At 41.7% G+C, this 14,304-nt stretch overlaps 1 protein-coding gene across 1 annotated transcript; it reads left to right on the top strand.

The window, feature by feature from the left end:
• Window positions 1–4,347: 4,347 nt before the first annotated feature.
• On the top strand, window positions 4,348–13,454 carry LOC121852000 (deleted in malignant brain tumors 1 protein-like). The gene is given in 13 exon segments (XM_042346116.1): window positions 4,348–4,405; window positions 5,735–5,803; window positions 6,203–6,349; window positions 6,352–6,426; window positions 6,429–6,505; window positions 6,631–6,679; window positions 8,244–8,556; window positions 9,256–9,572; window positions 10,026–10,337; window positions 10,661–10,972; window positions 11,516–11,827; window positions 12,093–12,452; window positions 13,393–13,454. Coding segments are annotated over 13 exon segments (2,463 nt in total).
• The last annotated feature ends 850 nt before the right edge of the window (window positions 13,455–14,304 follow it).

Below are 14,304 nucleotides of genomic sequence, written 5' to 3'. Positions count from 1 at the left end.
AGGTTCCGTCGTGTCAACCTGCTGTGTCGTAAACCCTCCTCCACCCGGCGCAGCCAATTAATAAAAGTGTCCCGGAATCTAACGTGGAACTTGTATCACTGCTTCAGTGCCGCAGGTGTTTGTTGGAGAGTAAATATCACAGTATTTAAATTAGTTAACATTTCGTTCAGATGCCATCGAGCGGTGTTATGTTGAGGTTGTGAACAGCTCAGATCTGGAGATCGTCGCATCCGATTAACTATGATGAGGCGTGTTTAGTAATCATCGGGTGCGTGCAGCGTGGAACTAAATTCCATGTGCATTTCAACGGTGGGTTGCCAAAGACTGGATGGAGGTGAGCGGTCAGCACAGTGCTATGTAGACCCAGTGATCCGAGTGGTAGCTGAACAGTTGTGGGCCGACTAAGCGTGGATTAAAAACTGGCTGTCAATTATTCCTTTTAATAATGAAATGCAACTTTAAAACAAAATGGTGGGGTTGAAACTCCTTTAAGAATGGGTTGAAAAAAGCATTGGGACAGATAAATGTTGACAGCAGAGTAACTTAAATTCAGGACTCATCGAGACACACGATTGATAGTTTTAAAACGGAGACCTGGAAGAACAAAATAAGTATAACCCGTAAAAACAAAGTTTTTCACTCTAAATCCTTTATATGCGTGGCGGCTAGAGTCCTCTCGTCCTCTGGCTTGAGATGGCTGCCACCTATTGTCTGCAGTATTAAACAATTGGTAATTAAATATTTAATTTGTTTTCCCTAAACTGTAAAATTTTGGAAAAAAATTTTCACGAACATTGTCTCGCACAACGAGTCTGTGTGCAAAATGTCAGCTCGATTGGATCACGGGAAGTGGGTTAAAAAACGACCGAAAGGTTTGCACGGTCGTAAGCAAGCAAGCACGCAAGCACGCAAGCAAGCAAGCAAGCGAACTTAATATAAAGGATTTAAAAAACCCTGCAAACTATACAAATGGGCGCCAAATTGGCCTCAAATTGGGTCAATGCAGCACGATCCGTTGTCACCACTACGCCTATTACAACAGGTGTATCGACTCAGAATGTCACAACATTGTCTCGAGGGCCCTGCCAAGTTGTCCCGGTAGAGGGCGACAATTGCTGCGCCTTGCCCAATAAGTACTGTATTGTACCCGGGACAAGGAATTGGGCAGTAAATGCAGTACAATAGAGCAAAAACAATCGTTTAGACTAGGTCTACAATTCAGGGGGAGATCTGAATTTAAAACGACGAAAACTAAAGAAAATATGAAGCGCAGCAATGCAGTCGTAATGGTCGATTTCCTGACCCGTGTAAGAGACGTGCCATCGATAAACGTCAGATTAAGATAACCAGGTTCAGTCTGACAATAAACGTTGGAAGTTTATTTCGCAACACAGTTAAACACGAAACGGTCTACTGTATACTGCAGTCACAATTAAACCGAAAACACATGGACCCAAATATCAACATGAAACGCAAGGCGATAAAAAATATCTAAACAATAAAATAAACCTCACACATAGATCTCTTAAACAAAAAAAACGCTGTAGATTTAAAACAAATTACATGTTAATGTTTTAATTATAATATAAATTGTCTGATTAATAACGGCCCCAAGATCACGTGCCGTGGATGCCACGAGCTGAAATAAAGTGTAAATACAACGTGAGTGAATACGTCTGTATGTCGGACTTTTAAGGAAGAAGATTATAATTCTACACCAACCACCATAAATTAAGTCAGACCACGTCCTCATTAAGGCTCAAATAACCTATTCTAAAGACATTATCTCTGTCAATATAAACATCAAACGAATTTCAGACCACGTGCTTATTTTAGGATTACATCTGGACAAATTTCTGTAGTTTTATTAGAACAAAGCCTGCATGTCCATGTAATAAACGTTCATGAAATACAATCAGACCACGCGATACATTCTGGCTCACGAGGAATTAGGCGTTGATTGATGTTGAACAAAGCTTTCATGCCTGCGCAAATGAAGACAATGCAGATGAAGTGGCTGCAATCAGACCGCGTGCCTCTTCTCTGCAGGACTAATTGCACGAGTCAATCGCAGGTCACTCGCTTAGAAGCCAATTCCCGTATAACGAGGTCGACACAAACCGCTATAAGAGAACAGGTTCCCTGCTAGCCACTATCGTTGGTGAAAGAAAGGCGGTGGTGTTAGGGTGCTGGTATTGCGGTAGGTAAGATTTTTTAGGGCTTCCTCTTAACAAAAAGAAGCCGATTGCGGTCATTTATGTTGACGTTGAGCGTTGTGGTGGGTGGAATGTGGCACTGTCTATCATTCGACTAGTTTTAGTCTTTACCGTTTAAAATGTGCATCACGAAAAACGTTACGTGTCATGGGTTGCCATGCTGTTTTGTTGGCACCAAACGTGCACCTTATTGGGCTGTATAATCTGCTGCATGTATATCGTACAGTAAACCAGGTGCTAGTTCCTTGACATAATGCAGCACGTAATAAAGTAACTTGCGTACATGGGAGGGAGAAATGGGCTTTTTCACATTTTTGTACCGAGCTATTTATCCCATTGTCCACTTGTTTTTGCGTGAAAAGTGCATCCGAGCTATGATTATAATTATTATACACTCGAAGGGCATTTCCTACATTTTTACTTCAACAAAGCCTTAAAGAATCGCCTCGGCACAAAGTGGCACCTTTTTAAACAAACGTAGTTTTTCAAATGTGTTAAATTTGCAATACCCATGTGTGTCTCATGCTCTTGGTGTGTGTGTCACATATATATATACAAGCAACAAAGGCTGGTGAGAACGTCTTTTGACTGGATGCTGTATTTTGTGTACGAAATGAGTGACCATTTAAAATTTGAAAGGCATTGTTACCTCCTTGTATTTCTATCGCCTTGAGTGATTACTCCTTTTCGCTCATATCAACTTACAATGTCCTTTGTATAGACGTAAAAGGTCTATTTCCTCCTCAGGAAATTCCGTAACTGCTTTGCTAACACATTGTCAACCTGTGCAGTACAAAATACATTATGAAAGTGAATGGTATAGAATTCAATGCAGTCCATAAAGCCCTATTCTAAGTAAAATTTAAGCATTTAATAAATTCAATCGTGTTCATTGTACATAAAATTAAGCGAGGATGGTGAAAAGAATTTTATGCTTTTCAATGCAGTTTAAGGTAATCTACCTGACTTAAAGCTCAAGCCACGAACAAATCATTTGGCATCAATATTAAATCATTCATAGTTTGTTCTGAGATGTCGATATCCAAAAGTGTGCATTTTTTTTCCCACTCCTACCTCTTGCCATTTAAATTAACACTCGATAGCCCAAGTGGTTTCCGATTTCCTGGCTTTATGACAACCAAACCATGGCAGTTTGAATCTCATTTTATCATTGGATCGATTACCTATTTTCCCGCATATAACCCGTGGGTAGACCACTTTTATACAAACAAGACCCTGCGGGGTATATGGAGGTGCAGGGCTATCCAGAAATATTTTGCGTTTTAATTCTTTCATTGTTGGACGATCCACCTATGCAACACTTACATTTGACTAAAGCACTGCTGAATAAACCACTCGCACTAAAATTGCGCATGTTATCGCGTTTTAAATTATTTGAATTGTTTGTACAATGAAACGACAATTGTTTGAAGTGGACGCACTTTGTTTACCGGCGACGGGAGAGGTTGGGGGCGAGGCAATGGCGTTGCCGTAGTGCCGCTATTGTCTGTGCAGTGCGCAATCTACCAGTGCTAAATCTGTACTTGCTTATCTACCAGTTACTTTTTTTTCTTTATTTATTGTATATACAATATTTATTGTATATATTTTTGCTACTTATTAACTGTTTTAAAAATGCTCGTTTCCGGTTTGTTTTCTTTGTGCACTTTATTATTTTAACGTTAACAATTGATAGTGGAATGTATTACACATGTAAACTTCGTATTAATGATGGAATTAAGCTGCGGTAACGACGTTAAATATATGAATGCGTGCGGGCTATCTCGGATTTGTTTTACACAACGCTATTTTTGCAGGTTATATGCGGGGGAAATGGTAAATGCTATTTTGTCGAATGTGATTTTTTTTTACGTACTTCTCTCAATAACTAAAATAATAATTATGAATTTGTTAATCGTGTAGATAAACGCACATCAGTGACTGATATCTGGTTCTGGCTTCCATCGATCGACTCTGTCTCAAATGAGAATCTGGTGGGGTGGCCATCAACCCTCTTGTGCCGTGTCAGACTTTGTAGGTGCTCTGTAACAGTGCTTGCCCAACAGTCTGAAGGCTTTACTTGAGGTCTTTGTCTTTGTTTAAACCAAGGTGCGAGTAAAACCAGGGCATCATGTCTGGTGTCATTTTTCTCCTCGTCCTCGCGATCCAGGCTGTGACGGCTCAGCAAGGTATGATTATACAATCCACCACTCTGAAAGAATGTGCAATTCACGCTCTAAACAGCACTCATAAGGATGTTCGATTTCACGGGATATGAATTCCTGCAGTCATGTAAATATAAATGGTTTTGTTAAACCCACCACCTGGCAACGAATTCGTGAGGTTTGTTACGTAAACAAAACAATGTTACTAGTTCCGCAAACCGGTATTGCAAATAAACCCACATTTACCATTTTGAATACAGTTTCGTTGGTAATTACAACCAGCCTCATCAGGCGACAGCCAGCATTGTGGAGAAATCTTGTTTCGGTCCTAAACGGAAGGATGCATGTAGTGTCACTTGTGAGCCAATTGCGTGTGAAGAGAAGGGCGGGGAGTTAATGTCTTCGTATAACTTACAATTGATCTCTTTTATTGGTTGAACTATCTACAGTTAATCGCCATAACTTGCGTGTGTTGCACATCTGGCCGTTTTTGGTGCAAAAAAATTCGCAATACCTGTTGTATGCTCGCATTTATTCTAGATTTGAAGCTTTCGTGACTGCAAGGATTCATATTCTTATGTTTTTCGGTAAAGTCACGTAGGTAAAACGTCGTGATTTTTTTTTTTTACTTTCATTAATTTTAATGTTTTACCTACGTGACTTTGCCGAAAAACCTAAGAATATGCTCGCATTTAATCACCACCGGCGGTTAAAATATTATTTTTATCATTTCAAAAGATCATCCTAATTAGGTCTACTCCTTTGGTTCTTTCGGTAAACTCGCGTAACCCTCTGATTTTAGAAATGTGGATGACCCATGATGGTCTGGCCACATTAATATTTACGCGATCAAAACGAAAAGTAAAACCAAGACGGTGAAAAGAATAAAGACGGCTTGATGATTAATGACAATGTATTCGAACTCGCTGAGGGTTACATGTCGCTCAAACCGTGTTCGACAAATAATACACCTCATAGCAAAAATAGGTTTGTTACCAAGTTCGAAATGACCACCCCCTCTATCTTTAACTAATGCCTAGATTTCCACCCTTGCTATTATCCTAAAAGATACCGCGTCTCTTGTGGATACTTTATTTTCAATATCGCCTCCAAACAAAACCCGTCTCCATTACTCTTCCCATTGGCGGCCTGAAGATCGTTCCTAACAGTGTCACGTGAACGGTCATGGGTCACCACCTCGCCATCTGAATGACTAACGTCTTCTACGGAAGGGCAGCTAGATGCAATGTGCAATTGTGTGTTACATATTACACGAAAAAAAACACATTCGTGGTATACATTTTGTAAATTAATCGTTATCGATCTCCTTCACACCTTTTTAAACGGATGCAGTACTAGTCGGCACGAAGATGAAAACAGATGGAACACCACCATTGTGGTCCGAAATAGACACCTCATTGGGTAAACTGTATCGCTGAAACGCGTATTTTGACAAAACCGCGATGTCTTCTTCTTGGTTCTTTCGGTAAAGTCACGTAGAAGGGAAGTATAAAATAATAATAAAACATAATAAAATTCTCAGTGAGAATTATTTTATTAATAATTCTCACTGAGATTATTTTATTGTTTTATTTTATTATTTTATTACTTCCCTTCTACGTGACTTTACCGAAAGAACCAAGAAGATGAATCCCTGCAGTCATGAAAGCTTTAAATCGAAATAAAACCGCGATGTGCAAGGATTTCCTGTGTTAAATACGTGTGAGAACCAAATGACAACATTTTTATCACGTATATGAACATTCTTCATGGATGTGAGGTGGCAATTCTAATGCAATTAACACTTTTTTCTTGAATCAGCAATTCGTCTGGTTGGAGGAGGAAGCTCGTGTCAAGGCAGGGTGGAGGTCCTCTATAATGGCTCCTGGGGCACGGTCTGCGATGATTACTGGAGCATCAATGATGCCCAGGTCGTCTGCCGCATGGTCGGCTGTGGAGTTGCTCTTTCTGCCCATCAAATGCCCACTTTGGTCAGGGCAATGGCACCATCTGGCTGGATGATGTGACATGCAATGGATCCGAGTCTCTCTAGGAAATTGTCCTCACCTGCCATGGGGGCAACACAACTGTGTTCATGGTGAAGATGCTGGTGTCATTGCAGTGGTGTGTACATCTCAAATATGTTCATTTAAACTTGACATGCACATGTGTCATAAAGTTTAATTATATATTGCACTGTCGAGACCTCGGATAAAAGTAAACACTAACATTCACTTTATTGGTTACAGCTCAAGCAAGCTCATCACCACTACAAGGCAGCCAACATCTCAACAATTGGTGAGTTTAGAGTTTTCAATTGATACGTCCTGCAATGAAAGTTTGGTACCCAATGGTAGCATGTGTGATTATATCTTGCCTAATAGGCGTCATTTTTTTGTTTATGGACAAAACTTCCAAAAGATTTGGCTCGCGAACCGTGGGATTTACATTTTTTTAAGTGCCAGTTACCATGCACCAAGCCTGTGGTGAGCCGGCGCTATTCGATTTTTTGCATCCGTTAACTTTGAAGTAGTTATTGACACTTTAGTGCTAATTATTATCTTATGCCGCTCAGCGCGTGCCAAACTACACGTGCGCGGCCAAAGCAGAGCTGTGGTTGCCCTAGCAACGCACTCCTTTAGCGAAAAAAAATACACAACGCTGAAGTGAATTCTTCAAAGTGTAATGGCCCACCACCCCAATGTTTGAACTTACTACGGTAGGGTCGAGAGATGCTAATGTTATAGTGCTTGGATACTATTACTGTAGAGTGGGGGGAGGGGGGTAGCCCAACCACAGCCTGTCAAGGTGCCACTTCGGCCGGCTGGGCAATCTAGGCGAGGCCAGGGGGCTCTGCGCACCTTACCACGGCATCTAAAGTACTATTTTTGGTTTCTTTAGGTAAAGTCAGTAGATAGAAAAATTGTAAAAATAATGGAAAGCAACACCTAATGCTGACTGGCCTGGTTCTTAATTGCAGTGAGTGTACTGGCAGTCTATAATGTAGACTGGTAGTAATGGTTATTAAACTGAGTAAGCATTTAATGACCATTATAGACTGCCAATATGCTCACTGAGGTTAAAAACCAGGCTACAGTCTACATTAGTGGTTTTTGTTTCATGATTTATTTTCTCTATCATTTATTATTTCACTATTTTCTACGTTGCCTTTATCAAAAGAACAAAAGATTATGAATTCCTGCAGTCAAGAATTTAGTCCTATTATTGAGTTTGTATACCTGCTACTACAACCATTACACTCCTATCAGTGACAGCTAGTACTCAATACTATGGTTGGCAAATACTACAGTCAGAGATACTCCTGGATAGTTGGTTAATAATACTACTGTCGCGTTAGTAGTTGGTTGATAGTACAGTCGGTAGATACTGCTGTATTGCCAGTAAATAACACTATCGCCACTAAACACTACTCGCTATTGTGTGTGTATATATATTGGGGGGGGGGTTAAAATATTGTGCGAGGTGACCGACAATTTTAAGAATCCTTTTTCAGATCAACTATTTACCTGCAACGCTCTTTTTGATTTTCCAGGACTTCAAACCTTATTTTGATATGGACAATGGAACGCCGGGCTTTCACAATAGCTTGCTACTTGTGGATGTATATTATATTTTAGAAGTTTTGAAATGTATTTTTCCCCTAGATGGTGCCAGATACTTCCTGGTAGTTTATTACTATAATGAGCCAATAATGTCCGTCCCGTGTGTCACTCCACATAGAGCCCCCCCCCCCATAAATAATCATTGAGTGGGTCATTTCAGATTAACTGCAATACACACATCCTTGGCTAGGCTAGTACTATAATAACCTATTAACGTTGTACAATCCCTTTATCTCCAGAATCGGCGATTCGCCTGGTTGGAGGAGTTGGCCCATGTCAAGGCAGAGTGGAGGTCCTCTATTCTGGGTCCTGGGGCACGGTCTGTGATGATGGCTGGAACATCAATGATGCCCAGGTCGTCTGCCGAAAGCTTGGCTGTGGAACTGCTCTTTCTGCCCAATCAAATGCCTACTTTGGTCAGGGCAATGGCACCATCTGGATGGATGATGTGACATGCAATGGGTCGGAGTCCTCTTTAGGAAATTGTCCTCACCTGCCATGGGGGCAACACAACTGTGTTCATGGTGAAGATGCTGGTGTCATTTGCAGTGGTGTGTACTTCTCAAAATATGTTGTTTAACGCTTTAGGTGCTAAAATGCGTCTAATATATAAAGGTAACATTACGATGACAGAGTTTATTAAATATAGTACTGTATATATGAATGCATTACTTTTTGGTTCTTTCGGTAAAGTCAGGTGAAAGAAAATAAATTAAATAATATAATTCGACGTTTAGATTGTAACACAAGCAATCATCATCAGGTACGAATGAATGAGAAAAAACAAACCTAATAAACTTAGAAATATAATGCAATACAACACAGAGAGTCGGCTAACATAACAGTCAACACCCTACCTAGTTGATTACGTTCTTCCAAAGAGTGCTAAATTGGAAGTTAAGTGTGAAATTTGAGAGAGAGACAGACACAACACGGAGACACATAGACAGACACACAAGCGAGAGAGACAACACAGAGACAGAGAGAGAAAACTAACTTAAATTCTCCCCATAAAGGTGGTTTAAATTTGATTTGGATTTTATTAACCTCAGATGAAGGAAACACGTTATAACATTCACTTCATTGGTTACAGCTCAAACAAGCTCATCACCCACTACAAGGCAGCCGACATCTCAACCGATTGGTGAGTTTATACTTTTGAATTTATGTAAAAATGAAACGTCCTGCAATGAAAGTTTTGTTCCAAATGGTAGCATGTGTGGTATATTGACTTTCTACAATCACTTTCTCTCCAGAATCAGCTATTCGCCTGGTTGGAGGAACAGGCCCATGTCAAGGCAGAGTGGAGGTCCTCTATGCTGGTTCCTGGGGCACGGTCTGTGATGATTACTGGGACATCAATGATGCCCAGGTCGTCTGCCGAAAGGTCGGCTGTGGAGCTGCTCTTTCTGCCCCATCAAATGCCTACTTTGGTCAGGGCATTGGCACCATCTTGTTGGATGATGTAACATGCAATGGATCCGAGTCCTCTTTAGGAAATTGTCCTCATCTGCCATGGGGGCAACACAACTGCGTTCATGCTGAAGATGCTGGTGTCATTTGCAGTGGTGGGTACACTATAATACATAATACAACGTCCTAATTTTTGTTTATATTTAATTGTAATGTTTTTCTGTTGCATGAAATACAATGTTTCTACAATAGACTTGGTTAATCCAATACCACTTTCTAAAACGAGCAATCTTAATGGGTTGCAGTTCCAACAAGTACATCAACTACTACAAGCAGGCCAACAACTCAACCCCCTGGTGAGAATTTGTCATTAAATGGCCCACCTCGCTTTGTCCTGTCACGTGCCCTTGCCAGCCAATCTGGCTACTACGTCCTCAAATGCCCCCACTGCCAGCCACCAGAACAATACTCCCCTAGGAACCTTTTCCATAACATCGTGTACCCTGCTGCAGAGAGCTACTAAATTACCAGTTCCCCTGTCAGTAGCTGGCAACTGATGCCGTAGTGACCCATTTGTCACTACGAATGTAAATGTATTTAATCCACAGAGACAGCTATTCGCCTGGTTGGAGGAGGAAGCCCATGTCAAGGCAGGGTGGAGGTCCTCTATGCTGGCTCCTGGGGCACGGTCTGTGATGATTTCTGGAACATCAATGATGCCCAGGTTGTCTGCCGAATGGTCGGCTGTGGAGTTGCTCTTTCTGCCCAATCAAATGCCTACTTTGGTCAGGGCATTGGTGCCATCTTGTTGGATGATGTGACATGCAATGGATCCGAGTCCTCTATAGGAAATTGTCCTCATCTGCCATGGGGGCAACACAACTGCGTTCATGCTGAAGATGCTGGTGTCATTTGTAGTGGTGTGTACATCTCAAGATTTTTATTTAAACATGCCGTGCTCATGCGTCTAATAAATACTGTTTATTACATTAACAGATAATTATATATTGCACTGTCTGGGCCTTGGGTAAAAAAAAACACGTTCTAACCTTCACTTTATTGGTTACAGCGCAAACAAGCTCATCACCCACCACAAGCCAGCCGACCTCTCAACTGATTGGTGAGTTTAGAATTTGTAATTGATGTAAAATTGATACGTCCTGCATTCAAAGTTTGATTCCAAATGGTAGCATGTGATGTACTATAATAAACTATTGGCTTTTTACAATCACCATCTCTCCAGAATCGGCGATTCGCCTGGTTGGAGGAGGAGGCCCATGTCAAGGCAGAGTGGAGGTCCTTTATGCTGGCTCCTGGGGCACGGTCTGCGATGATTACTGGGACATCAATGATGCCCTGGTTGTCTGCCGAAAGGTCGGCTGTGGAGCTCCAATTTCTGCCCAATCAAATGCCTACTTTGGTCAAGGCATTGGCACTATCTGGCTGGATGATGTCAGATGCAATGGTTCTGAATCCTTTCTGGCATCATGTTCTCATCGCCCATGGGGACAGCATGACTGTAGCCACAGTGAAGATGCTAGCGTCATTTGCAGCGGTGTGTACATCTCAATGTTTTAATAGTTACAAATGTTATTTTCTAATTAAATGGTGGTTTGCTGTTTTTATTTACAAAAGTTAATGCAGTATCTTGACTTGTCTCAATTCAATACCATTTTTAAAGTGAAATCTTAATTGGTTACAGCTCAAACAAGTACATCAACCACGACAAGGCAGCCAACAACCCAACCCCTGGTGAGTATCAATTTGTCAAGAAATGGAGATGCAAATTCATACTTTTTTAAAATGGAGGTTTCTCCTAAATACGCATAACAACCACGTTAAAAAAAAATTTTACTTTTCAAATCGTCAACGTTAGGAAAGCATGAACATGATGGCTCATTTACATTAGACCTCCTTTGCCAGTACCAAAATATAATGATAGGGTTTTCCCCCTTTTTTTTTCTTTCAACAAAGCTGAAGTCTTTTTACAAGGATTTGATTTTGTTGCAGGAAAAAGGGGAAAAACCCGATTATGATCTCACATTAGTCTATATTAAAGCTTGCCAATTTATTCAGTGTACATTTCTTTAATTCGCAGAGACGGCCATTCGCCTGCTTGGAGGAGTAGGCCCATGTCAAGGCAGAGTGGAGGTCCTTTATGCTGGCTCCTGGGGAACGGTTTGTGATGATTACTGGAACATCAATGATGCCCAGGTTGTCTGCCGAAAGGTCGGCTGTGGAGCTGCTCTTTCTGCCCAATCAAATGCCTACTTTGGTCAGGGCATTGGAACCATCTTGTTGGATGATGTGACATGCAATGGATCTGAGGCCTCTTTAGGAAATTGTCCTCACCTGCCATGGGGGCAACACAACTGTGTTCATGGTGAAGATGCTGGTGTCATTTGCAGTGGTGTGTACATCTCCAAAATGTTTCATTTAAACTTTAAGTGCTAATGTGTCTAGTATTAAAAGGTCGCATTGCAATGACAGTTTATTGTGTGTATTTCACTGTCCTTGTCTCGGATAAAGGAAAACGCCATTTTAACATTCGCTTTATTGGTTGCAGCTCAAACAAGCTCATCACCCACTAAAAGCCAGCCGACATCTCAACCGATTGGTGAGTTTAGAATTTGTAATTGATGCATCCTTGAATGAAAGTTGGTTCCAAATGGTAGCATGTGATTTTATATCTGAACCTTTTGACTTTCAACAATCGCTCCCAGAATCAGCAATTCGCCTGGTTGGAGGAAGAAACCCATGTCAAGGCAGGGTGGAGGTCCTCTATGCTGGCTCCTGGGGCACGGTCTGTGACGATTACTGGAGCATCAATGATGCCCAGGTTGTCTGCCGAAAGGTCGGCTGTGGAGCTGCTCTTTCTGCTCAATCGAATGCCTACTTTGGTCAGGGCATTGGCACCATCTTGTTGGATGATGTGACATGCAATGGATCCGAGTCCTCTTTAGGAAATTGTCCTCATCTGCCATGGGGGCAACACAACTGCGTTCATGGTGAAGATGCTGGTGTCGTTTGCAGTGGTATGTACATCTCAAATATAATAAGTTCCAAATTGTGTTTTCTGACATTACAATTGTTTATTACAACAATGTTTGCTTTTAACTTTGAGGGCGCTGGTGTGTTTTTTGTACAACACATTAAACTTGACCATGAATAATTTACTTATATTTATGCTGGCAGCATTTTAAAGATGTTGCATTTTAAGCTTGGCAATTTCTTGTATTTCGACGTAAAGCGACCGCTTTGTGGGCTCCATTGTTTATCTCAACCAGTCCATGGGCCTGTTCACCTGAGACTCGACATAGTGAAGTCGGGTCAAGTGACAACCATGGTTAAAATGGAAAGGTTTTCTTCAATGGTAGAGCAAAAAATGTTTGCCATACAGCCAAAGCTAGGGCCCATGCATGGCGTGCAGGATTGGTCAGCTCTGTCGGTAATTATGGGGGCAATTTTTATAGCTAGTATTCTATCACCACGTAAATTATGAAAGGTGGCATTCGAGTCAAGTTGCACATTCCCCAGATGTCCTTTTAATTTGTTCCCTAACCATTCTTCACTTCGCTGTTTTTCAGAATCTACCTCTACTTAACCTGTACACTCGAAGACGACCACTTAAATATGCACCACATGAACGTTTGAATGCCACTTACAGCTTTTCTGCACTTAATTGCACAATTTGAAGGGTCTGAAATTTGCTAACTGGTACTTTGCAATTTTAAGCCATTTGCAACCAATTGGTAGAAACGGCTTTTTGTACATGTAACTTTTACATTAATCCATTGTGTACACAATCCTGTTGTGGCATACGACACATGGTGTCGACTGCCAAAACGCAATGTTGATCGTGAAATAGAAATTCAAGTGTCTAGCTGTAAAATGGCCCAAACACTTTCCATCAATTTTGGGTCCTAAATGCCTCCCCAAGTGTTCCTAAATTTGTTCTACACGTTGACCCCACAGCTGACTTTATGAATGCCTTGTTTGTCTTTTTACACATGAACCTACTTGTTCAGAACTGCTAATGATGTGCAGGGTTGGCTTTAAATGTATTTTTGGAAATGGCTCTTGTCAAATTGCAGCTTCTTCCGTTGCAGGTATCTAAAATAAAAGTACCTTTTCCTATACCCCATCTTGGATTGGATGCCTATTTTTACTGTGCGTATCTACACACCTTTGAACTGCTTTTAGTTAAACCTGTAAAACTTATACTCTCTCTCGGCCTACACGAGCCAGTGGTGGAATTGGCTAGCTGGCACGATGCAGAGCCATTGAGTGCAGCAGGAGCCGGCCCAAACCGGCTCTCGTGCACATCTCAGCTGTCCTAGCTGCTACTCCGGGGAGTGTCACATGGCCCTCTGCTCTGCCGACGAGCCTGGCTGCAGACTGAGGCCACCCCCCCAACATGTCTCTCTCCTTTCTCCCATTGTCCTCGTTATTTGGTATGGGAGGACATTCCGCGTAGCCCTCCTGGGGAGGCACTCCCTTTCCTCCCTGAGTGTACCATTTACCAGATTCATGCTGCAAAGCCTTCAACACGATTGTGGCCTCCTGCACCGAGCGTGGCAAGGGCAGTGTGGTAACGGCAACGTGACTTATTGGTGAATGGTGGTTTTTGGTGTGAAATTATATAATCGTTCAATCTGTGGATATCCATTAGAGCGGTGGGGCCCTTCTGAGTGGCATGAACCTAGCCAAAAGGAGGCCTACACACCCTCCACCCAAGGGGGCCATGTGACCTTGCCATGGCTTTCCCTTTTCAGGGGGAAGACTGCATGGCCCCACTGGTGGCAGTGAGCATTTCAAATTGGGAGGGCCTCATGATTTGAGCCCGCATATAGATGCAACTGCCTGCCTAAAAATACCAGCCCCATC

The sequence above is a fragment of the Callorhinchus milii genome, unplaced genomic scaffold, assembly GCF_018977255.1.
Source record: "Callorhinchus milii isolate IMCB2004 unplaced genomic scaffold, IMCB_Cmil_1.0 Scaffold304, whole genome shotgun sequence".
Taxonomy (NCBI): domain Eukaryota; kingdom Metazoa; phylum Chordata; class Chondrichthyes; order Chimaeriformes; family Callorhinchidae; genus Callorhinchus; species Callorhinchus milii.
This window is presented reverse-complemented; position numbering and strand designations above follow the sequence as displayed.